The following is a 26396-nucleotide window of genomic DNA, read 5'->3' on the forward strand; positions in this document are numbered from 1 at the left end:
CAGTTTCGAATTGCAGTCTCCCGTAGGTGCTATTTGAGAGTGGTTTTGAAAGTGGGTAGTGATTCACATTCCTTTACAGCTGTGGGCAGGCATGCGTTGCTCATGGGACGACTGGTTGCACTATGTTTTAATGACGCCACATGCACACGCGCGCATAAATGTTCCCTCGCATACACAGACTAAAGACAGTGCCTAATTGCCTCTACGAATGGAATGTAACACATTTCATCCGTGCATGTGCGTGCTTCTGCTTCTGCTCACAGACTGGTTGCATGGCGTGCAACCCCGTCCCATGAGCAACGCATGCCTGGCTGTGGGTAGGGAGTTCCACATTGATGTGGCATAATTGCGAAACGTGTTTAGTCCCTTGTTTGAGCCGAATCTGGGTTTAACATGATTTGTGGAGCTCCCTCTGGTGTTGTGGTTGTGGTATTCACTGACCTTTGGGAAGTATTTTGACATGTACATGGGTACCTTAGTGGTGTAGTGTATCTTGTAGACCAGGCCCATTGCAAGTTGCTGTACTCTGTTGTCTACTCTAAGCCATCCTAGGTTGTCAAAGTGGGCAGGGGTGAGGTGGGTTCTAGGAGTAAGGTCAAGCAGTAGTCTGACCAGTTTGTTTTGTGATGTTTGTAATTTAGTTTTTAGTGCCTTTGAGGTGCTTTGGTACCATGAGGTGCAAGCATAGTCATAGTACCCTTGAATGAGTGCTCCTGCCAGAGTCTTCAGGGTATTCTTGTTTACCAGGAGATCCGGTACAAGAATCTAGTTAGTTGGTTGACTTTTTTTATTACTGTTACAAAGGGTCAGATTAAACCGAATATATATATTTATTGCCTGAGATCCCATGTATAATATTTGTATATCGTTTGATATCCCTTGTGTATTCTTTGTACATATACACTGAATATCCCTTTAGTCTACTGACAGACCATAATATTCGTTCTCCTATTGGAAGCGACCCCCTAGGCGCCAATGACTTACCCCCTAGAGCTGACTTGAAAGCTACCGACACGAACATGTCCCAACTAGCCCCGGTTCCGCGTAGGAATACGGCTACCGAAATACGAATGGTACTATTTGTTCACCGTACACATAAATATGGCGCGGCGAATACAGAACCCCCCTTGCAGTTCCTTTCAGTTCGAGTTGGAGTTCAGTCCTGTTCAGTTACCGAGTAAAGCCTCACCCACTACGCAACGTGTGGTGCAGAGTAGGGCTCGCATTGCCCAAGATAGAGTCTCGTGTTATCCTAGTACGTTTGTTTAACGTATCGTTCGCTATTTACTAGTAAAGCCTTCATTACGAGTCAAAGACCACGTGGAGTGAGTAATTGTGCGTCTACATAGAGCACTTATTGTCGCGTGCTAATAAGGATAGTAACGTCAAGTTCAACTGTGAACCACGGACCAACCGGAGGATTTACCCCGGTGATTGCAGTGCCACTTTCGGGCAGGAGTACTATTATTATTCTTCATTCTTCACCAAGCTGCTGGAGCAGAGAACCGCCTACCCCGCTGCTACTGTGGGATCTACACATGTTCGTGAGACCATCACTCGAGCCCGTCTCTGTCGTACCAGAGACTCCACGGCTTCCACCTTCACCTGCACGGCGCGCACCCACGGACCAGGCTGCTTTTCCCCGCTGACTCAGGGAGTAATACACCGTCTCCAGGTGCCTTGCTGAAGCTCCGTGGACCCTTGACTTTCATAGAGCATTGCCTCCCCCTGCTGGCTTACAACCGGTAGTACACCCCCCCCTCCCCAGAATACCAGATCTAAGTCCTAACATTCATTATTGATTTGCCTGCACATTCTTTGCCTTATAAGCGCACCAAAGTAATGTAATATCATATTCTTTGATGTAATAAATATTCTAAACAAGTATTTGAGTGGAAACCGTTTCATTGTGGAAGTGTTGTCATCTAATATACTTGTGTACAGTAAGGCCAGTAATGTACATACACGGTAGTAGTTTAATGATACTAATACTTGATTAATACAGTCAGGGAATTGTACCCCTCAGTTACAATTGGTCCTTCGAGCCGGATAATAATTAGCGTAATATTAATATAATATTAATATTGACATGGCCGATGACGAACACTCCACAAACGGTTCTCCTAAGCTAGAGCGCCCGCAGCGCAGACGGCAGCCACCTCCCTATCTAGAGGCATACTCTGTCAGTCCAATACCTAGCTTTAAAGGGAAGTTAAACGCGGAAAAAGTAGAAAGTAAAATTATGTCCGACCCTAACAACCAGGTTACCCCGACCACAGAGGCCCTAGTGGGTTCTAATGTAACTGACCAAGCTCACGGTGGGGACCAGGAGGGAACTGACACGACTTTACCCCCAGACAATACCGAAGAAATAGTCCCCGATCAGCTCCGGGAGGAAGACAACCCTAAAGAGACGCGCACCCAGGAGACGGATCCCCTCGGTACGCAACAGGAGAACGGATCTCCAACAAGTACTGCCGGGAGCCGATCGCCCCGAACGGCATCTTCCCCCAGCGAGGCGGACAAGATGCTGGCGCAGGCACTCATCGCCACCCTGGCAGCCTCCACCGAACGCGATCGACTTCAAGCGCAACAGACGTGCGAGCGCGAACATTTTGCAGGCGAGCGAGAGCGCTTCCATGCGCAACAAAGGAGTGAAGACGACCGAATAAGACTGGAGACCAGACGCCTCCAGACAGAAGAGAACATTGAGAGAAGCCGCGCCGACGTCGCAAATGCACAGCTCCACGCTGCCCATGCCAGCGCCAATGCCCAGCGCGACGTCGCCAACGCACAGCGCGATGCTGCCCAGGCCAGCGCCAATGCGCAGCGCGACATCGCCAATGCCCAGCGCGAAGCCGCGCGCGACGCAGCCCATGCCCGGCGCGAGGCAGAGCGCGACCGGCTGCAGGCGGAGCTGATGGACAAACTGGTTGCCATGGCGACACCCCCTCACTCCGCACGGAGCTCTCAGAGATCGTCAAGACATGGGTCTAGGACACATTCCCCTACCCGACGAAGCGACCCGGGACCCCGCCAACAGTAGGATCCTGTCCACGTCTCGGAACCCCCTCCCCGGCCGGTCCATACGAGACCTAGCAACCGGGAAGAACCGGACCACGCCGAGAGACTGAACAGAAGACTCCAGGTCCTAGCAGAGGGAGAGGAGGAGGAGGAGGAGGAGTGTCAAGCCGACCAGCAGCAACGTGCTCTGGCCCAGGAGGCCCAGTACAGCCCCGACCAGCAGCAACGTACTCAGGACCAGGAGGTCCAGTACAGCCCAGAAGTCAGCCCCGAGGCCCTGCGCTACAAACCCCCGACTCAACTCACGGGTGAGTTTGACGCACCGTCAGCCCCGAGGAACAGCACCTGGGTACCCGACCTTCGGTACCCACCAAGTACCAGCCCAAGACGACACGCAAGAGGAGACTCGCCTAGGAGGCCTCTCCCCCAACGCTCACCGATGTGCCAGTCATCCATGACATCATACATTGGCACACCGACGTTTCAAGACTTCACCCATGAGAATCGAGCACAGTATACGGAGCTCCGGATGTGCTTAGAGACAATGATGGTGGATGTCGCTGATGAACGCCACAAGTATGCAATATTACTGCAGCACCTGAAAGTGCCCCGGGCGCACAATATAGCGCTAGCCTATGCCACCTCTACGACCCCATACACCGCGGCTCTAGCAGCGCTGGACCAGAGATATGGACGTATATGGGATTACGTAATAGAAGAGATAAGGCATATTGACCGCTCACCCGAGACAGGAGTGCTCCACATAGACCCCCAGCATAGCGGGACCCCCCGTGTGCTCCTCAAAGTGGTCAGGGTGCTCCTGAGCCACGAGGACAAGGTCCTGGACACTTACGCCGTCCTGGACGATGGGTCTGAAAAGACTCTCCTCCTCGCTTCCGCAGCAGCTCAGTTGGGCCTGCGAGGTGTCAAAGATACAATGACCATACGCACCATCAGAAGGGACCAGAAGACCATAAAGGGTGAAAAGGTCTCCTTCGAGATAGCAGCGGTGGACAAGCCCGAGAAGCAGTATAGTATAAGTAACGTCTTCACCAGCCACGACATAGGCCTGTCGCAGTACACCTACCCCATCCCACAGCTGATGGCTAAGTATGGGCACCTACGTCAACTACCTATACTGCTTATCGACGGCGCCACACCGACCCTGCTCATCGGCTCCGACCACGCGGACCTCATTCTCCCAATTGAGGCGGCCCACGTTGGACCCAAAGGATGCCCGGTCGCGGTTCAGACCCGACTGGGATGGACGCTCCAGGGCCCCCTCTACGGACTTGACAGTCAACCCACGTCTACACGCTGCCTACACACAGAGGCGAGCGACACCGGCCTCTCCCCCGTACAGCAGAGGCTATTGACATTAAGCGAGAGGCCCGTGAGAGAACCGTGGGTACCAGAGGGAGTTCGGAACCCCACCCCCCTCAGCTGCGCTCCAGACGTAGCTGACATCGAACCCAGCACCCCAAGCGACTCCTTGACGGGGCGGCCGGGACCGGCCCCTCCTCAGACGGGGTACAGAGCAAACGAGAGAAACAGACGGAGGAGGAGAAAGCACAGCCAAGCACAGATCAAAGCAGTCTCAGGCCCGCTTCCTCCTAAGCCCCCCTTCATCCCGTCCAGTCGTCATGACCATAGACCAGTCACCACCCCGAGCTGCGTGGCCGGCCGGCCGCGTAAGCAAAGTGACCACTGGTGCCGACGGAAAGGTCAGAGTGGCAGAAGTGCTCGGCCAAGGGCGGATCTACAACCGACCCGTGGCGAGGCTGATAGAGTCGCCAAGGCTCCCCGACTCGCCTAATGACGACCATGACCCCTGACTTTGTGAACTGCCCGACCCCTCACAGACATTGAGTAGTGGACAGTGCGGCTTAATCTGTCTCTGCTTAGCTAATTAGGTGGGACTAATTAGGGGGCGGCTGTTACAAAGGGTCAGATTAAACCGAATATATATATTTATTGCCTGAGATCCCATGTATAATATTTGTATATCGTTTGATATCCCTTGTGTATTCTTTGTACATATACACTGAATATCCCTTTAGTCTACTGACAGACCATAATATTCGTTCTCCTATTGGAAGCGATCCCCTAGGCGCCAATGACTTACCCCCTAGAGCTGACTTGAAAGCTACCGACACGAACATGTCCCAACTAGCCCCGGTTCTGCGTAGGAATACGGCTACCGAAATACGAATGGTACTATTTGTTCACCGTACACATAAATATGGCGCGGCGAATACAGAACCCCCCTTGCAGTTCCTTTCAGTTCGAGTTGGAGTTCAGTCCTGTTCAGTTACCGAGTAAAGCCTCACCCACTACGCAACGTGTGGTGCAGAGTAGGGCTCGCATTGCCCAAGATAGAGTCTCGTGTTATCCTAGTACGTTTGTTTAACGTATCGTTCGCTATTTACTAGTAAAGCCTTCATTACGAGTCAAAGACCACGTGGAGTGAGTAATTGTGCGTCTACATAGAGCACTTATTGTCGCGTGCTAATAAGGATAGTAACGTCAAGTTCAACTGTGAACCACGGACCAACCGGAGGATTTACCCCGGTGATTGCAGTGCCACTTTCGGGCAGGAGTACTATTATTATTCTTCATTCTTCACCAAGCTGCTGGAGCAGAGAACCGCCTACCCCGCTGCTACTGTGGGATCTACACATGTTCGTGAGACCATCACTCGAGCCCGTCTCTGTCGTACCAGAGACTCCACGGCTTCCACCTTCACCTGCACGGCGCGCACCCACGGACCAGGCTGCTTTTCCCCGCTGACTCAGGGAGTAATACACCGTCTCCAGGTGCCTTGCTGAAGCTCCGTGGACCCTTGACTTTCATAGAGCATTGCCTCCCCCTGCTGGCTTACAACCGGTAGTACACCCCCCCTCCCCAGAATACCAGATCTAAGTCCTAACATTCATTATTGATTTGCCTGCACATTCTTTGCCTTATAAGCGCACCAAAGTAATGTAATATCATATTCTTTGATGTAATAAATATTCTAAACGAGTATTTGAGTGGAAACCGTTTCATTGTGGAAGTGTTGTCATCTAATATACTTGTGTACAGTAAGGCCAGTAATGTACATACACGGTAGTAGTTTAATGATACTAATACTTGATTAATACAGTCAGGGAATTGTACCCCTCAGTTACAATTACATTGGATGCCATTTTGTCACAGGAAAGATTTGCCTCTAGGATGAAACCCAGGTATGTAATTTCATCTTTCCTTGCGACAATATTGTCAACTGAGAAGCCGTCGGTCTTGCTGAGTTTGTTATTTGAGCCGAAGAGAATGGACTCTGTTTTACCCAGGTGTAATGATAGTTTGTTATCAGCGAGCCAGGTGCAGATTCTGCCTAGTTCCGAGCTGAGGGTTTTTTCAACCTGTTACTTGTTCTTGTCAGAGACCAGCAGGGCTGAGTCGTCCGCGAACAGGAACAAGTTGCAGTCACAAGCTGACGACATGTCATTTGCATAAATTAGGAACAGTAACGGTCCTAGTATGCTTCCTTGTGGAACACCACAGCTCAATGGGATAGGGTACCGTTTACCTCCACCATCTGTTCTCTCCCCTCCAGGTAGGATTGCATCTAGCTCACTGATAGACTATCAAAACCAATTGCTGTTAGCTTGTCAATAAGAATGGAGTGATTGACAGTGTCGAAGGCCTTTTGTAGGTCAAGCATGACCATGCCGCAGTATTTGCCCGCGTCCACCTCTTGTTTGATGTGGTCGTTCAAATAGAGATATGTGTCAGTGGAGTGGGATGTTCTGAAGCCAGATTGGAATTTGTAGATTAGATTTTTTTCCGCAAGGTACTTTTCGACCTGTTCGTATACTATTTTTTTCATTGGTTAATGGCTAGACTCAGTGGGGGTGAATGGTTAATGGCTAGACTCAGTGGAGGTGAGTGGTTAATGGCTAGACTCAGTGGAGGTGAGTGGTTAATGGCTAGACTCAGTGGAGGTGAGTGGTTAATGGAAAACCTTCACCAATCATCAGTTAAATTTAGAAATGTTTTTCTTCTTGTGATTGATTGGCAATACACTTAGTTCAATCATTTGCGAGTCTTTGTTGTACCCAGAAACAGTGTAGCATATGTTCCTCTCCTAAGCCCCCCCCCCCCCCCCACACACACATACACACGCACACACACACACACACACAAACACAGAGTAATCTCTCACTGCTCCATAGCTTCCATGCCAAGCTTACTGTGACAGGGCCTGTTCACTTCAGTGCACAAAGCCACTAATGAGAGAGTGTGTGTGTGTGTGTGTGTGTGTGTGTGTGTGTGTGTGTGTGTGTGTGTGTGTGTGTGTGTGTGTGTGTGTGTGTGTGTGTGTGTGTGTGTGTGTGTGTGTGTGTGTGTGTGTGTGTGTGTGTGTGTGTGTGTGTGTGTGTGTGTGTGTGTGTGTGTGTGTGTGTGTGTGTGTGTGTGTGTGTGTGTGTGTGTGTGTGTGTGTCGATTTTATCGATTAATTTTAATGAGTGATTTAGGACTGTTTTGAAAAATTTAAATCGATTAAAAAAAAAAAAAAAATGTATTTGACAAAAAGTGATGTTTGGTGAAAGTTAGATTTGCACTTTATTAATCCCAATAGGGAAATTCATTCTTGTTTGATGATCAAGAGGCACCTTTTATTTCTTTAAGTGAAGTTTGGTGAAAAAACAAGTTATTGCACTATTAATCCCAATAGGGACATTCATCTTTGTTTGATCAAGAGTAACCTTTTATATATATATATATATTAGGGCTGTCAGTTTATCCCGTTAATTAGATTAATTAATTACACAGCAAATGATCGCGTTATGAAAATTAACTCAAAATTAATTTAAGAAAAAAAAAATATATATTAGATTTTATTTATTTTAATTTTAATTTTTTAATCTCATTCATTCCATAAGAACGTAGAATAAACATTTACAGATTTTTTTTTAAATGGTCCATTTGCATGTTCTTGGTATCTAATAATAATTGTTAGACTAGAAGTCTTTATTTGTCATGCAGTTTTTTAACACACGTGAGATGGGCGACGCACAGGAACACACACACACATGCACTGAGTCGCCGATGAAATGTCTCTCTGCACTTTTCCCATCCCGTTGTCCTTCCCCCCATGGGCAGCCGGGAGCAGATAGAGCGTCAACGTGAGCCGCGCTCCGAGGACCAATCCAAGTGCTCCTGTCCGTCTTCGTCAAGAATTTGCCCAAGAAACACTAGACTTGACACACAATCTGCTGAGCCCTCAGTGTGCGTGTGTGACGTGTGTTGGCTTTAATTTTTTTTTACTGTGAATAATAACACCATGCTAAAATTGACCATACCTGAAAAATCTAAGCAAATGAATAAAGGGAAGATGATTAAACAGAAGGTTTTGTACAGTAGATACAGTCCTGAATTCTGCCATCCGGTCACATGCAATTTGAAATATGATTTTAGAATATAAAATATCAGGCCTAAAATGGTTATGTGATTATAATGTGATTAATTAGATTAATTCATTACAAATCCTGTAATTAGATTAAAAAAAAATTATGGCCTGACAGCACTAATATGTATATATGTGACTTGCTCTTTATAATCAGTCACTTTGACCCGAAAACATATTTTGAGATGTATACACCAATGGAAAGAGTATAATGTTAGCTTTCCAATTATACCAATATCATCTTTCTACTCCAAATATCAAGCGAGTTATGCCCTACTACATATCGGATGTCACCAAAACATATTGTGGAGAAAAAAGCCTTCAAAGTTTTCAGTACATTTTGAGACATTTATTCAATGTATCCACACAACTAGTAACACAATACCAAACATGATAACATTGAAACCTTACCCAGGGGTGCCCATTTTTGCTTCCCTCTTTCTCTTACACATGCATACACTCGCACGGGCCGCACCCGCACATACTGTACATCTCAGTCATAAACACATACAGTACAAGGAATGTATAGCCACGTGTAAGCGTATACATGTAACAGGTATGCACATACGCCGTACGCACATATGCACGTGCACACACACGTATGCACATATGTTCATGTTCACTAACTGCGCTCCAATCTATGACAATAACATTCAGTTTTGTGATAGATAATCCTGAGAAATAAGAGAAATAAAAAAAACGAAATGGCGTCGCAGAGTTTTATAGCGTCGATAATCGCCTGTAAACAAATACATTTCAGAACCATCTCTCATTTATACGCTTCAAAATTATATTTCCCGTGTAAATGAGAGATCATTCATACATATTATGAAAGCCAAGGTGTTGTTTTATTAGAATAAGTTAAAAGCCCAAAACTGACAGAAATCCATCAGAGATAAAAAGGCATTCCTATGTAGATTTGCCATTGCGACTTCCGACTGATTCTGTGAGAGCACGTCACATATTTTGTTTTTAAGTGAAGATTGATGAAAGTTAGGTTTGCACTTATTCATCTTGGTTTGATAATCTTTTTGTGTCAAATGAAAACAAAGGTTATTTGAATGATTTCCTTGGCGTTTCTAGTTTTCAAGAGAAAAAAATCGATTAAAATCGTAAATCGGATTTAAAAAAAAATAATCAGAGATTTAATTTTTAGGCCATATTGCCCAGCCTGTGTGTGTGTGTGTGTGTGTGTGTGTGTGTGTGTGTGTGTGTGTGTGTGTGTGTGTGTGTGTGTGTGTGTGTGTGTGTGTGTGTGTGTGTGTGTGTGTGTGTGTGTGTGTGTGTGTGTGTGTGTGTGTGTGTGTGTGTGTGTGTGTGTGTGTGTGTGTGTGTGTGTGTGTGTGTGTGTGTGTGTGTGTGTGTGTGTGTGTGTGTGTGTGTGTGTGTGTGTGTGTGTATGTCGGGGGGGGGGGGGGGCTAAGGTGGGGCAAGGGTAGTATAGAGGTCTAAGCACTGGAGCGGCTGGGTAGTATAGAGGTCTAAGCACTGGAGCGGCTGGGTAGTGTAGAGGTCTAAGCACTGGAGCGGCTGGGTGTAGAGGTCTAAGCACTGGAGCGGCTGGGTAGTGTAGAGGTCTAAGCACTGGAGCGGCTGGGTAGTGTAGAGGTCTAAGCACTGGAGCGGCTGGGTGTAGAGGTCTAAGCACTGGAGCGGATGAGTAGTGTAGAGGTCTAAGCACTGGAGCGGCTGGGTAGTGTAGAGAGGTCTAAGCACTGGAGCGGCTGGGTAGTGTAGAGGTGCTTTCCAGGGTTACTTATGGGTTCTCTATTCTTTATTACTACGTTGTTTTCTGGTACTTTCCAGGGTTACTTATTATGGTTAAAATACGAGACTCACTGCCTATTGAGCAGGAAGATGTGAAAAGAGAGAGAGATTAATCATTAGGGAAGGAAAAGAGAAAGCCTGGCTGTTGCCACATATGTTGGTCTAGTGGGGGTGAAGCAGCTGTTTCCTGACTTTCCTGACTAAAAAAATATATTTACATTTAGTCATTTAGCTGAACGCTTTTATCCAAAGCCACTTACAAGTTCTGTTTTGATTGATTGATTGAAAACTTTATTAACAGATTGCAGAATGGGTACAGTACAGTACAGCTCAATACATACAATTGTTAAGGGGATGCAGACCAGAGAAAGACTTTCGTCTTGTTTACATCAGGGTCCCCCATTTTTTTTTCAATTCATCGTAACATATATGACATACATGACATACAGATAGACAGTACTGCTACATCTATACATTTATGACATACCAGATTTGCAAATACAGTACTGTTTCAGAGTCCAGAAAAGAGAGTATATACATTTGACGTAGAAACTGTACATTGGATTGGGTAGGTGGGGGTGGGGGGGGGGGGGGACTGTACATTGGAATATTGACAAGACCATACTTGGTAATTTACTGTACATTGGAGGGGGTTATTAGGACATTTACAGGGGCCAGTTTCGAATTGCAGTCTCCCGTAGGTGTTTTTTGAGAGTGTTTTTGAAAGTGGGTAGTGATTCACATTCCTTTACAGCTTTTGGTAGGGCGTTCCACATTGATGGTCACATTAAACCTTCAGCTGCGTAACAATGTTCGTCATACAGTGTTGAAACTTGGGTGCTACAGTCTTGAGTGCATAGTAGTAGAGACATATTAGCATAGTAGGTAGTAATATAGGCAAGGAAGATTACTTGGTAGCAAAGTGCATGATAGTAAAAGACAGTACGAAAGTTAGTTTTATTTATAAAAAGATATTCAGATATTTATTGAAGTGTGTTTTTTATATTTATCATTATTTCTTTATTTATCTTAATTTATTAGAGAATAGAATGAGAATAGAATAGAAGTACTTTATTGATCCAGAGGGAAATTCAGCAAAGCGCAGTCACGATGGACTTCCGATGTTGTGAAGTGACTGGGGTGAGTAGCGGTGCTATGGGTTAAACTCACTCTCACCCTCAGAAGACACATGGACACATTGCAAAGCAGTGAGTTCACTTCTTGGTATAGCGGTCTGTGCTGTCGACCTGTGGCGTGGACGACCACGGGTTCGAAACTCCCTCGGAGTCACTCACACGATGTCACAACTGTTACATTTATACAGGTAAAGCACTATGAGACTGAAATCTCTTTTTTCATAAGCAACCTGTTTACAATGGACATATAAAAAAAAACATGCACAATAGACAAACGAGTACAGTTCCAACAAAGATTCAACTACAAAGATTCACCTCCCAGACAAACTCAGTGTGTTCTTTTCCCGTTTTGACCGTCCCAGTCTCCTCTCAGAACCCTCTTTCTACGTCAGAGAAGACGTGGTTATAGGGCTACATTTAAAAAACAGGATATCAGGAAAGCAGCAGGCCCAGACTGGCTTAAGGCCGAGATATGCTTCAACGTTGGCTGTTGCTGATATCTTCAGTTCAACGCATTGGTTGCAGTACACCGCCGTACCACTAGGTTGTACAAATGACTATATTTTCGGACTTCCTCTGCCAGTCTTTCTTCGATTAGGTCCATGTTTGTAACGTAGTTAATCACGATCCTACCGAGCTCCCAAGATGATACATAGTAAATACGTAAGTACGTCAGAGGAACACGTACACAGCCCAGCCCAGGGCAGCGGCCAATCACAGCTCTGCGCTCTCAAGTAAAAATTTTGGCCAGTTGCATGTAGCGGGAGCAACCACTTTGACGTCTGAGTATAAATTAGGCATTAGGGGCAACAGTGCCTCAGGAGGTAGAGCAGTCGTCTGGTAATCGGAAGGTCCCCGGTCGATGTCGATTCCGACTCCTCCCAGCAGCGTGTCTGAACAGGACATATTCTGAAGGAGGGGACTGACGACTGGGAAATATCTCCTTCGTAGCCTGTCGAAGTGTCCTTGAGCAAGACACTTAACCCCCTAATTGCTCCCGATGAGCAGGTTGGCAATGTGTGAGTGAATAGGTGAATGGGTTGTAAAGCACTTTGGATAAAAGCTGTTATATAAATGCAGTCCATTTACCATTAGCACTGCTGCACTCCCATCACTGCAGTTCAACTGGCCCTCGTTTTTACCAGCATCTATAACACCTCCCTAAGTCAACGCACTGTCCCGCCATGTTTCAAACCACCATCATCCTTGTGCCAAACCCTGCCAACATCTCCTGCCTCTGTGATTTCAGACCGGTTGCTCTTACTTCTGTAGCTAAGAAAGCCTTTGAACGCATCATTTTGGCAAAGCTCAAAACCGCTGTACCTCAGTTTAAATCAATTATACATGAGATTATATTCAAATGTATTGTCATTATACAGCACAAGTACAGTACAATGAAAATAGGTTTGGCATCCAACCAGAGTGCAAATGTAACAGTAAAGTGCAATAGTAATATACAACGTACAGGTGATTAAACTGTGTATAAAATATATAAATGAGTACTACTGAGTATAGTGCTAATCAGATGTATGTACAGAGTTGTAGTATTCATATGTACAGTGGTATACTGTAGGTATAAAGATACTATGGTAGTAAGTCATACTGGCCAGCAGGCCAGCATAGACTTCCGGCATCTGAAAAACAATAAAACCCCTATTCACTTTGACGGCTATCCCATCTACCCCATCTTTCAAATCCCTCGGAACTCGCATGGATAACTCTCTCAAGTCACTCACGCAGACCACCACTTCAGCAAAGCACAATAACGCCTGTATTTCCACAAGGCAGTTAAAAAAACGATGGGATTGAAATTCGACTTGTCATCCGTGTCATCCGATGAGTCTTCTCACATCATCCATCACAGTTTGCTTTAGTCATCTGGACAGTCACTCACAACACAAACGGCGCACAAATGCAGCGCATTATAAACAGAGTGTCCAAAACCATTGATTAAGTGTGTCAATGATGTCACCTCTGACCCCTCTCATCCGGCCCCACATCCACTCCAGCTGCTGCCCTCAGGGAGGCGCTAGAGGTCATCATCCACCAGATCCTCCCGACTCAGGAACAGTCTCTTCCCCACTGCCATAAGGGCTCTTAACCCCTATAAGCATCCTCACTATATCACCACATCATAAAAATTTACTTCACAATGCAGAGAAGAAAATACCACATTATTTATATAATGTATACAATTATTCTAACTCACTCACTCACTCACTCACTCACTCACTCACTCACTCACTCACTCACTCACTCACTCACTCACTCACTCACTCACTCACTCACTCACTCACTCACGCACTCACTCACTCACTCACTCACTCACTCACTCACTCACTCACTCACTCACTCACTCACTCACTCACTCACTCACTCACTCACTCACTCACTCACTCACTCACTCACTCACACCAGACTCATTCTTTCAGCCACAACAACAATACCTGTGTACTGGTATGTGTTTGCAATTTGGGAATGTTGCGGCTATCATTCTTTTGCCCCGTCCCCCTCTCTCTCTGTCTCCCTACTCCCCCATCTCCAGTTGTCTTTCATTCGTCCTCTTTGGCTGCGTTCACACTGCAAGCTTTAGTGCTCAATTCTGATTTATTGCTCAGGTCTGATTTTTTTTGTTTGGCTGTTCACATTATTATAAAAAAGATTTGGCCAATATCAGATTCCAGTGTGAACCGGTCACGCTCCTGAACTGACCCGCATGCGCAAATTAACAATAATAGCGATGGACGTAAACATGGAGGACACTGATTGTCACAGTTTATGGTTTAATTTATGAGTTGAATGCAGTGGAGGCCCGGCTAATTCAAACAAATCAGACCTGTATCTGATTTAGGACAACGTATGAAAGTGGTTCAAATCAGAATTTAAAAGATCAGATTCCATGTGATTTGTGTTGTTCACACTGTTGTGAAAAGATCTGATCTGAGTCACATATGAGCAAAGAAATCACATTCGGGCCACTTTCGTCTGCAGTGTGAACGTCTCTCCCGCTCTCTCTGTCTCCATTTATCTAAATTGCCCTCTCTCTCTCTCTCTCTCTCTCTAGGGAGTGAAGAAGCCTTTCACAGAAGTGATCAAGGCCAACATCGGGGATGCTCATGCCATGGGCCAAAAGCCGATCACGTTTCTCAGACAGGTGCGGTGTCTTCATACACTTCATACACGACTCAAGACACTGGATCTCTATTCATTACATATCAAATCCATCTCAGTACAAGTCCAGTCAAGTCAGCAGCATGGGGGACGAGGGAGGGGAGGTTCAGACAGGAAAAAATATCATAATGGAAGTAGAAATATTAATAACAATAATAATAATAATATAGAAAAATAAAAGTCTATGGCTGAACTTTGCTCCTCATAGAGGGGGCTGGGGGGGTTTCCAGTATTTCCTCATGCTCCTCTCTGCCACCACCTCTAGTTTAACCAGCTTGACCAGTTAGACTCCCACTATGGAGCCTAGGCCTGTCTTTGCCTAAAGAAATTCTTTGTTCACCCCAATGACTGTGGTAGCTACAGGCCCCTGAGTCTCCTGGGGGCCGAACTTAAAATATTTGCCAAAGTACTAGCCCGCCGTCTACAGAAGTATATGACGGTGCTGGTACACTGTGATGAAACCGTATTTATTCTGGGACTCTTGGCCGCAGTTAACCTTAGAAGATTATTGCATGTAATTGACAACAGTAAGGACAATATAACTCTGGCCACAGTTCTGTCTTTGGATGCCATGAAGGCCTTCGATAGACTAGAATGGTCATATCTTTGGAAAGAAATGTATACATATGATTAAAGTGCTTTATGCCTCACCGTCAGCAATGATAATGACAGGCAAAATATGCTCCCCACTCTTCCCGGTCTCCAGATCTTCTAGATACGGTTGCCCTTTGAGTCCCAGACTTTTCGCTCTTTCCCTTGAACCATTAGCCCAATTTATAGACGGACAGAAGAAATCGTCCCAACAATCAGAGATACGCCACACAAAATTGCTCTTTATCCGGACATACACATTTTTATGAAAGACTCCTCCCAATCGGCCACAAATTTATTTAGTTTACCGAATTCATCAATTATCCTATCAGGCTTCAAAATTAATTGACCCAAATCAGCTTGTTTACCTTGTTTATTGCCAACGCGGTGCAACTACCGGCCGACATCCCCATAGTTGAACACTTTAAATTAGTGCTGTCAGGCGTTTAAAAAAATGAATCTAATTAATTACAGGATTTCTTTTTTTATCCACGTTTTCTCCTCCTATTTTTCTGTATTTTCCTCCCATCCCAATTTTAGTCGTTATGCCAATTCCCCCCTCCTCTTCCTGGTCGTTGCGCACATGTGCCCCCCCACTGCTGGCCGGTCTAGGGAGCCCTGAAGTCTTATCACATGCTTCCTCCGATACATAGGAGACAGCCAGCAGCCTCTTTTCACCTGGCAGCGAGGACTCCCATTGGTGAAGTGTAACGTGTGGGAGGTCACACTACCTTCACCATTTCCCTCCCTCGCTGTGCAGGTGCCCTGACCAACCTGTAGGAGTCGCTGTTTACAACGACCAGATTACCACCCACCGGCTTCCCTCCCGCCGACAGTGCCAATTGTGTCAGTATGACGACCGGCCAAGCCGGAGGCACCGCTGACAGCCGGATTCGATACCAGTGTCTCTGCGGTGGTAGACAGACGCTTAGTCCGCTGTGCTACCCGGCCGCCATTAATTACAGGATTTGTAATTCATTAATCTAATTAATCGCATTTTAATCGCATAACCATTTTAGGCCTGATATTTTATATTCTATAATCATATTTCAAATGGCATGTGTCCGGATGGCAGAATTCAGTACTGTATCTACAAAACCTTCTGTTTAATCATCTTCCATTTATTCATTTGCTTAAATTTTTCAGGTCTGGTCAATTTTAGCATGGTGTTATTCACAGTCAAAGATGACTTTTTTTATTGATATTCTCATTTGGTTCATTACAATTTACTCAAGCCTAGTAACAGACACAGTATTTCTGACACTGGGAATACATTCCCTCAGATCCATAGATGTCCCTAGAATCAGATACCAAGAACATGCAAATGGACCATATTAAAAAAAAATCTGTAAATGTGTATTCTACGTTCGTATGGAATGAATGAGATAAAAAAAATTATTATAATAAAAAAAATATTTAAATCTTTTTTAATTAATTTTGAGTTAATTTTCATAACGCGATAATTTGCTGTGTAATTAATTAATCTAATTAACGCGATAAACTGACAGCCCTACTTTAAATACCTAGGCATCGAGATTTTCCCCACACTAAATCAGACAACAAGAAATTACTTTACAGGCACTTATAATGAAATACTCCAAGATCTAAATAGATGGTCGAGCCTTCCCAACTCATTACAAGACCAAGCATCCATAGTTAAAATGAACTTACTGCCCAGAATAAACTTTTATCAGCTCAATGCTCCCCTTACCCCCTCCAATAGACTACTGGCGCAAGATACAAACCATGATATCTAAATCTATTTGGAACAACAAACGTCCAAGAATCAAAAGAACTACCACTCAACATAGGAAACAGGATGGGGGTTTAGCAATCCCCCATTTTAAATTATACTTCTGGTCCTTCTCGCTGAGACCCCTGATAAGCTGGTTTGATCCTGAAATTGCTGTGTCGTGGCGGACGTTAGAGGCAGCAGCAGTCTTACCGCAAAGATTACAAGATGTAGTATTTTCCAACACACCTATATCAAAATGCCTATATGTATGAAATTGTTTTGTAAGCTTGTCGTTGCTGTAAATGAGGGTAACCTCAGTGTCTTACCAGTTGAAATAAAGGTTTGAAAAAAAATATTATAATAATGAATTATCGCCACGGTAACTAAAATTTTCTTTATGGTTGACCATTTTTGTTTACTTCATGATGTGTGTTCAGACCCTTCAGAGCTAGCTTGCATATCATTCCGTGGGGCTGACGCATCAGTTCAGTGTAATGGAGCTATCACAAACCCTGCCCTCTTTTCTCGATCCTCCAATCACAGCGGTTGCTGTCCGAGGGGAGGGGCTTGATAATAGGTCAATGTGTGCTCTCTGCTCCTCTCTCAGGTGTTAGCGCTGTGTTCCTACCCCAAACTCCTAGAGGATGACCAATTTCCAGAGGACGCTAAGGGCAGAGCACGACGCATCCTCCAGGCCTGCGGAGGGGGCAGTTTAGGTCAGAGAGCTCTCTTCCTGCGCTCGTCATTCACTGTCTCTGCCCAGATTTCCCCCTAGCCAGGCCAGGGTAGGGCGACGGCCAACCGTCCAGACACAGGCTTGCCTCTGGAACACCTCCCAACCCCCCAGCATCTTATTTATTTCAATTTATAAATATCTATTTATCAATAATTGATTGATTGATATCAAATTTATATTGATATTGCAATACGCTAGAAGGCAATATCTGCAATTCAAAGGCAGCAATATGGACATTTTACAGGGTCCTTAAAAAGTCTTAAAATATTTATAGATTTTCACACGGCGGCCATTTTGCTCTCATGTCGTGCTCGGGTCGGGATTCCTTTCTTTAGCAAGGAATCCCAATCTGAGCATGACACAAGAAAAAAATGGCCGCTGTGTGAATAGGGTCCAATGGGAGAAATCTACGATTGTGACTCTATACCGGAAGTCATTGTCGACTGCAATATCTGTCCAAATTCTATGTTCTGCCCATACCGTGCGGCCCCAATTCTCAGTCAGTCAGATGCTTTTCTTCTATGCACTTTATATAGTTATATTAACACCGTATATCTGCAGAGTATTAAAAAGTCTTAAAATGTATTGAATTCATAATTCTCAATAAGGGCTTTAAAGTCTTCTATTTCATTTGCACAGGTATTACATTTTTGGGGGTGCAGCCCGGCTTTGTATTTGAGTAATTTTTTGCGGGGCTACCGGGAGCTTGGCAATAATTTGAATTGGCGCGCAAGTGCAGCCACCAGTTCAGTATCGCTATGTGCTTTATTTTCTTTGCTAGTATGGTCGTGAAATTAATATAAAATCTTACACTGAAATGTAACTTGTTGAAACCTGCAGACACCCTGTAACCGGATCAGTCCAGTAAAAGGAGTTGTGTGTTGTGTTCCAGGGGCCTACAGCCACAGCCAGGGCATCGAGTGTGTCCGTCAGGACGTGGCTCGCTACATAGAGAGGAGAGACGGTGGCATCCCCTCCAACCCAGAGGACATCTACCTCTCCACGGGCGCCAGCGATGCCATAGTGGTACGATGAGCACTCTTCCTGCTGTGCCTCACTACAGCCCTTCTCCACCTGGGGGCTGTTAGATTAGACTAGATTATATTCGATTCTATTAGATTAGATTAGACTAGATTATATTAGATTATATTAAAAATAAATGTATTGTCATCATACACCACAAAGAAGTTTGGCATCCAACCAGGGGACGAGCGCTCTCCCTGGGTCTCCCTGGGTCCTCCTAGGTCCTCCTACAGTAGGTCCTCCTGGTTCGAGCGCTCTACCTGGGTCTCCTTGGGTCTCTCTGGGTCTCTTTGGGTCCTCCTAGGGCGCTGCGATCGTGGAAGTGGTCAATACGATAGTAGTTCAGTGTTTTTTACATGTCGATTGGTCTGGTGACAAAACAAAAGAATACTACTGCAGGGCTTTCCCCAGGATTTTCAAACAAGATGTGCCCCCCCCCCCCCCTCCCGTTACAAACATTTAGCAATAAAGGAAAGCCACTTGCTGTACTTTCCTGCAACTCAAAAACACAATTTCAATAGAATAGCAAACACAAGTTGTCATAGTGTCACTGCGCCCCTTTACCATTATTTAGGAAAAGCTCTGCTATTTGTTTTAAAATCAAAACAAGAGTTCAGGGTCATTCACAGTGTTGGTGCTCCTTGTGACATCAGTGTCTCGTGTCATTTCTACGTCACACAAAAAAGAAAATGCTGGTGCATTGTCATAGTGGCGCTGTGCCCCTATAGCATTGTTTAGGAAAAGCTCTGCTACTGGTTTTCAAATCAAAACAAGAGTACAGTTCCTCTCATCCCTAACAGGTTGCAGGGTATAATGCATTATCTTGTTCATAATCTTTTTATATAGATGCCTTTTTCTTGTGAAATAATGGATGTTATTCCTCTCCCTCACCTACCCTCTCCTCCTCTCCCTCACCTACCCCTCAACCAACCCCTCTCTCTCTCTCTCCTCATCTATCCTCTCCTCCATCTATCCTCTCCTCTCCTCATCTATCCTACCCTCTCCTCCTCTCCCTCTCCGACCCTCTCCTCCTCTCCCTCTCCTACCCTCTCCTCCTCTCCCTCTCCTACCCTATCCTTTTCTCCCTCTCCTACCCTCTCCTTCTCTCCCTCACCTACCCTCTCCTTCTCTCCCTCTCCTACCCTCTCCTTCTCTCCCTCTCCTCCTCTCCCTCTCCTACCCTCTCTTCCTCTCCCTCTCCTACCCTCTCCTTTTCTCCCTCTCCTACCCTCTCCTTCTCTCCCTCACCTACCCTCTCCTTCTCTCCCTCTCCTACCCTCTCCTCCTCTCCCTCTCCTACCCTCTCCTTTTCTCCCTCACTTACCCTATCCTTTTCTCCCTCTCCTACCCTCTCCTTTTCTCCCTCACCTACCCTATCCTTTTCTCCCTCACCTACCCTATCCTTCTCTCCCTCACCTACCCTCTCCTTCTCTCCCTCACCTATCCTATCCTCCTCTCCTCTCCCAACCCCTCTCTCTCTCCTCATCTATCCTCTCCTCTCCTCATCTATCCTCTCCTCTCCTCCCCTGTCCCTACCCTCTCCTCTCCTCCTCTCTTCTTCTCCTCTCCCCTCTCCCCTCTCTCTCTCTCCTCAGACCATGCTGAAGCTGCTGGTGTCTGGAGAGGGTCGTGGTCGTACAGGCATCATGATCTCCATCCCTCAGTATCCTCTGTACTCTGCTGCCCTGGCGGACTTGGCTGCTGTGCAGATCAACTACTACCTGGACGAGGACAAGTGCTGGGGCCTGGACTCCACCGAGCTGAGGAGAGCGCTCACTGCCGCCCGGGAGCACTGCAACCCCCGCGCCCTCTGTATCATCAACCCTGGGAACCCCACCGGTGTGTGTGTGTGTGTGTGTGTGTGTGTGTGTGTGTGTGTGTGTGTGTGTGTGTGTGTGTGTGTGTGTGTGTGTGTGTGTGTGTGTGTGTGTGTGTGTGTGTGTGTGTGTGTGTGTGTGTGTGTGTGTGTGTGTGTGTGTGTGTGTGTGTGTGTGTGTGTGTGTGTGTGTGTGTGTGTGTGTGTGTGTGTGTGTGTGTGTGTGTGTGTGTGTGTGTGTGTGTGTGTGTGTGTGTGTGTGTGTGTGTGTGTGTGTGTGTGTGTGTGTGTGTGTGTGTGTGTGTGTGTGCGTGCGTGCGTGCGTGCGTGCGCGTAGGGCTAGGGAGTGACAGCACTGTAGTCAATGGAAGTGAACCAATTGCCCTCACAAGTATAGTTACAAAAGGTTGTATGTGTGTGTGTCAATTTGTCACAAGTATAAATCCTGTCCTGACAATCAGAATGTGCTCGTTCTCTCAGGTCAAGTCCAGAGCAGGCAGTGCATCGAGGACGTGATCAGATTTGCTAAAGAGGAGCACCTCTTCCTCCTGGCTGATGAAGTAATGTACCCACTTTCTCTTCACAATCTTCACAATACAATAAGAAAGTGGTATGAGTCATCTGTGCACCTCAGACGAAGAACCATATAACTCCATCTTACTGTAGGTTTTCAGAGGAACAATGTTTTCAAACTTGTTATGAACGAACACAACACTCTTAACTTACCATCTTTAAATAATAAAGTAGTCTACCTCTACTGTCTTTAACTATGAACGAACACAACACTCTAACTTACTATCTTTAGATAATAAAGTACTCGACTACCTCTACTGTCTTTAACTATGAACGAACACAACACTCCACCATCTTTTAGATATTATTAAAAGCAGCGTGAAAACATGTTCCTCTGAAAACTTTAAATGCTTATATGGTTCTTTGTCTGAGGTACTCAATTGCAATGATACGTTTGAACTAGTAAATGTGTGTGTTTTATCTTGTTGTAACTTGTCTTCATCCCGTGGCAGGTGTACCAGGACAACGTGTACGCAGAGGGTTGCACGTTCCACTCCTTTAAGAAGGTGCTGTTTGAGATGGGACCAGAGTACTCGGACACAGTGGAGCTGGCCTCCTTTCACTCCACCTCCAAGTGCTACATGGGAGAGTGAGTCGCTGCACCCACCTACACACAAACACCTGCACCCACCTACACACAAACACCTGCACCAACCTACACACAAACACCTGCACCAACCTACACACAAACACCTGCACCAACCTACACACAAACACCACACACAAACACCTGCACCAACCTACACACAAACACCTGCACCAACCTACTGTACACACAAACACCTGCACCAACCTACTGTACACACAAACACCTGCACCAACCTACTGTACACACAAACACCTGCACCAACCTACTGTACACACAAACACCTGCACCAACCTACACACAAACACCTCCACCAACCTACACACAAACACATGCATTCAAGCCTCTGTCGCAGCCTGTGAAGAGCAGGCTTTTCCAGTTTTGTGAAGAAAAAAACCAGTGTAACGCTGTAGCACTTTGAAATGTGTTTTTCACATGGATGCACGCTCACACGCTCACACACACACACACACACACACACACACACACACACACACACACACCCCTCTCCAAAGACACATAGCATGTAGGGTAAGGTTATGCACCAACTAAGATTTTCAATCATTTCGAATTAGAACCGTGTCGACTCGACCATTAGTGAACCGTGAGCGTGTCATTTAGTGGTTGAGTCTGCACAGTCCTCAGGGCCGACATTTACATTTAGTCATTTAGCTGACGCTTTTATCCAAAGCGACTTACAAGTTTTGTACAACAAGACAGCAGGAAGGGTACCGGCAGTGAGTAAATAATTGTTTCAACAATTGGTATTATATTCTATTTATTTTTTGGGGGCTTTCTGTATTTTCTAAACAGGAAGTGTCTTTGGATTTAAACCAGGACCTAAACAGGAAGTGTCTTTGGATTTAAACCAGGACCTAAACTCTTTGGATTTAAACCAGGACCTAAACAGGAAGCGTCTTTGGATTTAAACCACGGCCTAAACAGGAAATTCCCTTGGATTTAAACCAGGGCCTAAACAGGGAGTTCTCTTGGATTTAAACCAGGGCCTAAACAGGGAGTTCTCTTGGATTTAAACCAGGGCCTAAACTGGGAGTTCTCTTGGATTTAAACCAGGGCCTAAACAGGGAGTTATCTTGGATTTAAACCAGGGTTTAAACAGGAAATTCTCTTGGATTTAAACCAGGGTTTAAACAGGAAATTATCTTGGATTTAAACCAGGGCCTAAACAGGGAGTTCTCTTGGATTTAAACCAGGGCCTAAATGGGGAGTTCTCTTGGATTTAAACCAGGGCCTAAACAGGAAGTGTCTTTGGATTTAAACCAGGGTTTAAACAGGAATCGTCTTTGGATTTAAACCAGGGCCTAAACAGGAAATTTCCTTGGATTTAAACCAGGGCCTAAACAAGGAGTTATCTTGGATTTAAACCAGGGCCTAAACGGGGAGTTCTCTTGGATTTAAACCAGGGCCTAAACGGGGAGTTCTCTTGGATTTAAACCAGGGCCTAAACTGGGAGTTCTCTTGGATGTAAACCAGGGTCTATCTGTCCGTCTGTCTGTGCACCAGGTGTGGTTACCGGGGGGGCTACATGGAGGTGATTAATCTGGACCCTGATGTGAAGCTCCAGCTGACCAAACTGGTGTCAGTCCGTCTGTGTCCCCCCGTCCCCGGGCAGGCCCTGTTGGACCTGGTGGTCAACCCCCCACAGCCTGATGAACCCTCTTATTCTACCTTTATGGAGGTATGGAAACACACACACACAGCTGAAACCATCACAGTCAGGACAGCTGAAACCATCACAGTCAGGACAGCTGAAACCATCACAGTCAGGACAGCTGAAACGATCACAGTCAGGACAACTGAAACCATCACAGTCAGGACAGCTGAAACCATCACAGTCAGGACAGATGAAACCATCACAGTCAGGACAGCTGAAACCATCACAGTCAGGACAACTGAAACTATCACAGTCAGGACAGCTGAAACCATCAGTCAGGACAGCTCAAACTATCACAGTCAGGACAGCTGAAACCATCACAGCCAGGACAGCTGAAACCATCACAGTCAGGACAGCTGAAACCATCACAGTCAGGACAGCTGAAACCATCACAGTCAGGACAGCTGAAACCATCACAGTCAGGACAGCTGAAACCATCACAGTCAGGACAGCTGAAACCATCACAGTCAGGACAGCTGAAACCACAAATCATGACAGCTGAAACCACCAGTCAGAAGAGCTGAAACCTGCCCAATCAATATCTTAAAAAAAAGATTGAATGACTAACCTTTGTACTGTCTTTTACTATTATGCACTTTGCTACTAAGTAATCTACCTGTTACTATCTTCTATGCTACTATGCCTATACTACTACCTACTATGCTAATATGTCTATACTGCTATGCACTCAAGACTGTAGCACTCAAGTTCGACACCTTTTGAAGAACAATGTTACTTACCCTTAGCTGCCAGAGTTGTACCCTTCCTGCTGACTTGTTGTACAGAACGTGTAAGTCTATTTGGATAAAGGTAGCTAAATTACTAAATGTAATATTGTAATTCAATGGCTGGTTCCAGGAGCGGATGGCCGTGTTGGCGACCCTGGCAGAGAAGGCCAAGCTGACGGAGGAGACCTTCAACACGGTGCCTGGGATCAGCTGTAACCCCGTCCAGGGTGCCATGTACACCTTCCCCCGAATCACCCTGCCCCAGAGGGCCATCGACCAGGCCAAGGTGGGCACCGTGCAATCTCTCAATCTGGTAGTAGTTTGTTTCTGTCTTTGTCTGTTTGTTTCTCTCTCTCCCCCTTTCTCCCTTTCTCTCTGTCTCTCACTTTCTCTATCGCTGCCTATATCTTTCTCCCTCTCTGTCTCTGCCTCCCTCCCTCTCTTTCTCTCTGTTTCTCTCCCTCTATCTCTCTCTGTCTCTCTGCCTCCCTCCCTCCCTCTCTTTCTGTCTGCCTCCCTCCCTCTCTCTCTGCCTCCCCCCCACTTTCTCTCTCCCCCTCTCTCCGTCTCTCCCTCCCTCCCTCCCTCCCTCCCTCCCTCCCTCCCTCCCTCCCTCCCTCCCTCCCTCCCTCCCTCCCTCTGTAAAATGATAAATATGTATTGTCCAAAGCGACCACAGAGACCTGCCTCACCCCCCTGTGTGTCTGTGCGTACAGGAGAAGGGCCAGCCTCCGGACATGTTCTACTGCATGCAGCTGCTGGAGGAGACGGGGATCTGCTTGGTCCCAGGGAGCGGCTTTGGACAGAGGGAGGGAACCCATCACTTCAGGTCGGCACAGTCACCTCCTCTCTGCCTCCGGGCCTCCGTCTCTCATAGGTTCAACTCACCCGCTGGTGGTATAAATACGAAGAAAGGGGCGCTCTAGTAGCACACCATGTAACGCGCTGCGTCGCGAAACGGCCTACCCGGGTTCGACTCCCGGACCCGGCGTCCTTTGCCGAATGTCTTCCCCTGCTATGTCTCCCATTTCCTCCTCTCCCTCTCTCTCTACCGGACTGCCCGGTAGTACGAAACCAATAAAAAAATCTACAAAAACATATTTAAAAAAATAAAATAAAATATGAAGAAAAGCGATGAAGATCCATCCGGATTGAAACTTTTTCTCTGTAAAGCGATGAACGCAGTTTTAGTGTGCAGGTTTTTGTCTTACAGTATTTATACTGGTTGGATCTCAACCTGGGCATGTTAACCCTTTCACTACCACACTACAGACTGTTAACCGTCTGTAGTGTGGTAGTGAAAGCGTTAACCTTCTGTAGTGTGGTAGTGAAAGCGTTAAAATTCTGTAGTGTGGTAGTGAAAGCATTAACAGTCTGTAGTGTGGTAGTGAAAGCGTTAACCTTTTGTAGTGTGGTAGTGAAAGCGTTAAAATTCTGTAGTGTGGTAGTGAAAGGTTAACCTTCTGTAGTGTGGTAGTGAAAGGTTAACCTTCTGTAGTGTGGTAGTGAAAGCATTAACCGTCTGTAGTGTGGTAGTGAAAGCATTAACCGTCTGTAGTGTGGTAGTGAAAGCGTTAACCTTTTGTAGTGTGGTAGTGAAAGCATTAACCTTCTGTAGTGTGGTAGTGAAAGCGTTAACCTTCTGCTGTGTGGTAGTGAAAGGTTAACCTTCTGTAGTGTGGTAGTGAAAGCGTTAACCTTCTGTAGTGTGGTAGTGAAAGGGTTAACCTTCTGTAGTGAAAGGGTTAGCCTTCTGTAGTGTGGTAGTGAAATGGTTAAACATAGGGCTGCACCCAATTAATATTTCTTTCGATTAATCTAACAACTAATTTATTGATTATTCTATAGATTTTGTTTTCATTACTCAATTAATAATAATTTGTCAGACGCCTGATCTGAAAATGACTGGATCTCAAATTATAAAGGATTGCTGACAACAGTAATTTCATCATTATATGTCATAATCCTTTCCCTGAACTGAAGGATCAGTATTTTTACTTTGTAAAGTACTTGACTTAAAAGCCTGACATCCACCAACATTTCAATCATTAAAAAACCACAATGATGATCATAAAACCCAGCTCAAAAACAGCTCATCTGGCTGCTGAGACAGCTCCCTTTTTTAGCTCAATAATAATAATAATAAACTTTATTTGTATAGCACCTTTCATACAGAAACTGCAGCTCAAAGTGCTTCACAACAGAAAAGACAGGCATAAAATGAGCACATAAAGTGCAGACATATAAAATCAGTTTTTCACATTAGGATCTAACATCCCAACAGGCCACCTTGTTTATGGTTTGATTCCGTTTTAAATAGACAATAATAAAAAGAGTAAGATAAAATAGACAGAGTAAAATAGTGCAATAAAATAGTAGAATA

At 45.6% G+C, this 26396-nt stretch overlaps 1 protein-coding gene across 2 annotated transcripts in view; it reads left to right on the top strand.

The window, feature by feature from the left end:
* LOC311238466 (alanine aminotransferase 2-like) overlaps positions 1-26396 on the top strand; it is a 43774-nt gene that overhangs the window by 14720 nt on the left and 2658 nt on the right. For both annotated transcript variants that reach the window (XM_084326547.1, XM_084326548.1), the window contains 9 exons: positions 14444-14533; positions 17484-17592; positions 18505-18638; positions 20231-20474; positions 20932-21011; positions 21477-21613; positions 23135-23309; positions 24144-24299; positions 24730-24842. In XM_084326547.1, coding sequence (XP_084182673.1) covers positions 14444-14533; positions 17484-17592; positions 18505-18638; positions 20231-20474; positions 20932-21011; positions 21477-21613; positions 23135-23309; positions 24144-24299; positions 24730-24842 — 1238 coding nt within the window. The remainder of the gene's footprint in view (positions 1-14443; positions 14534-17483; positions 17593-18504; positions 18639-20230; positions 20475-20931; positions 21012-21476; positions 21614-23134; positions 23310-24143; positions 24300-24729; positions 24843-26396) is intronic.

Source organism: Notolepis coatsorum (assembly GCF_963971535.1).
Source record: "Notolepis coatsorum genome assembly, chromosome: 12".
In the NCBI taxonomy this organism is placed as follows: domain Eukaryota; kingdom Metazoa; phylum Chordata; class Actinopteri; order Aulopiformes; family Paralepididae; genus Notolepis; species Notolepis coatsorum.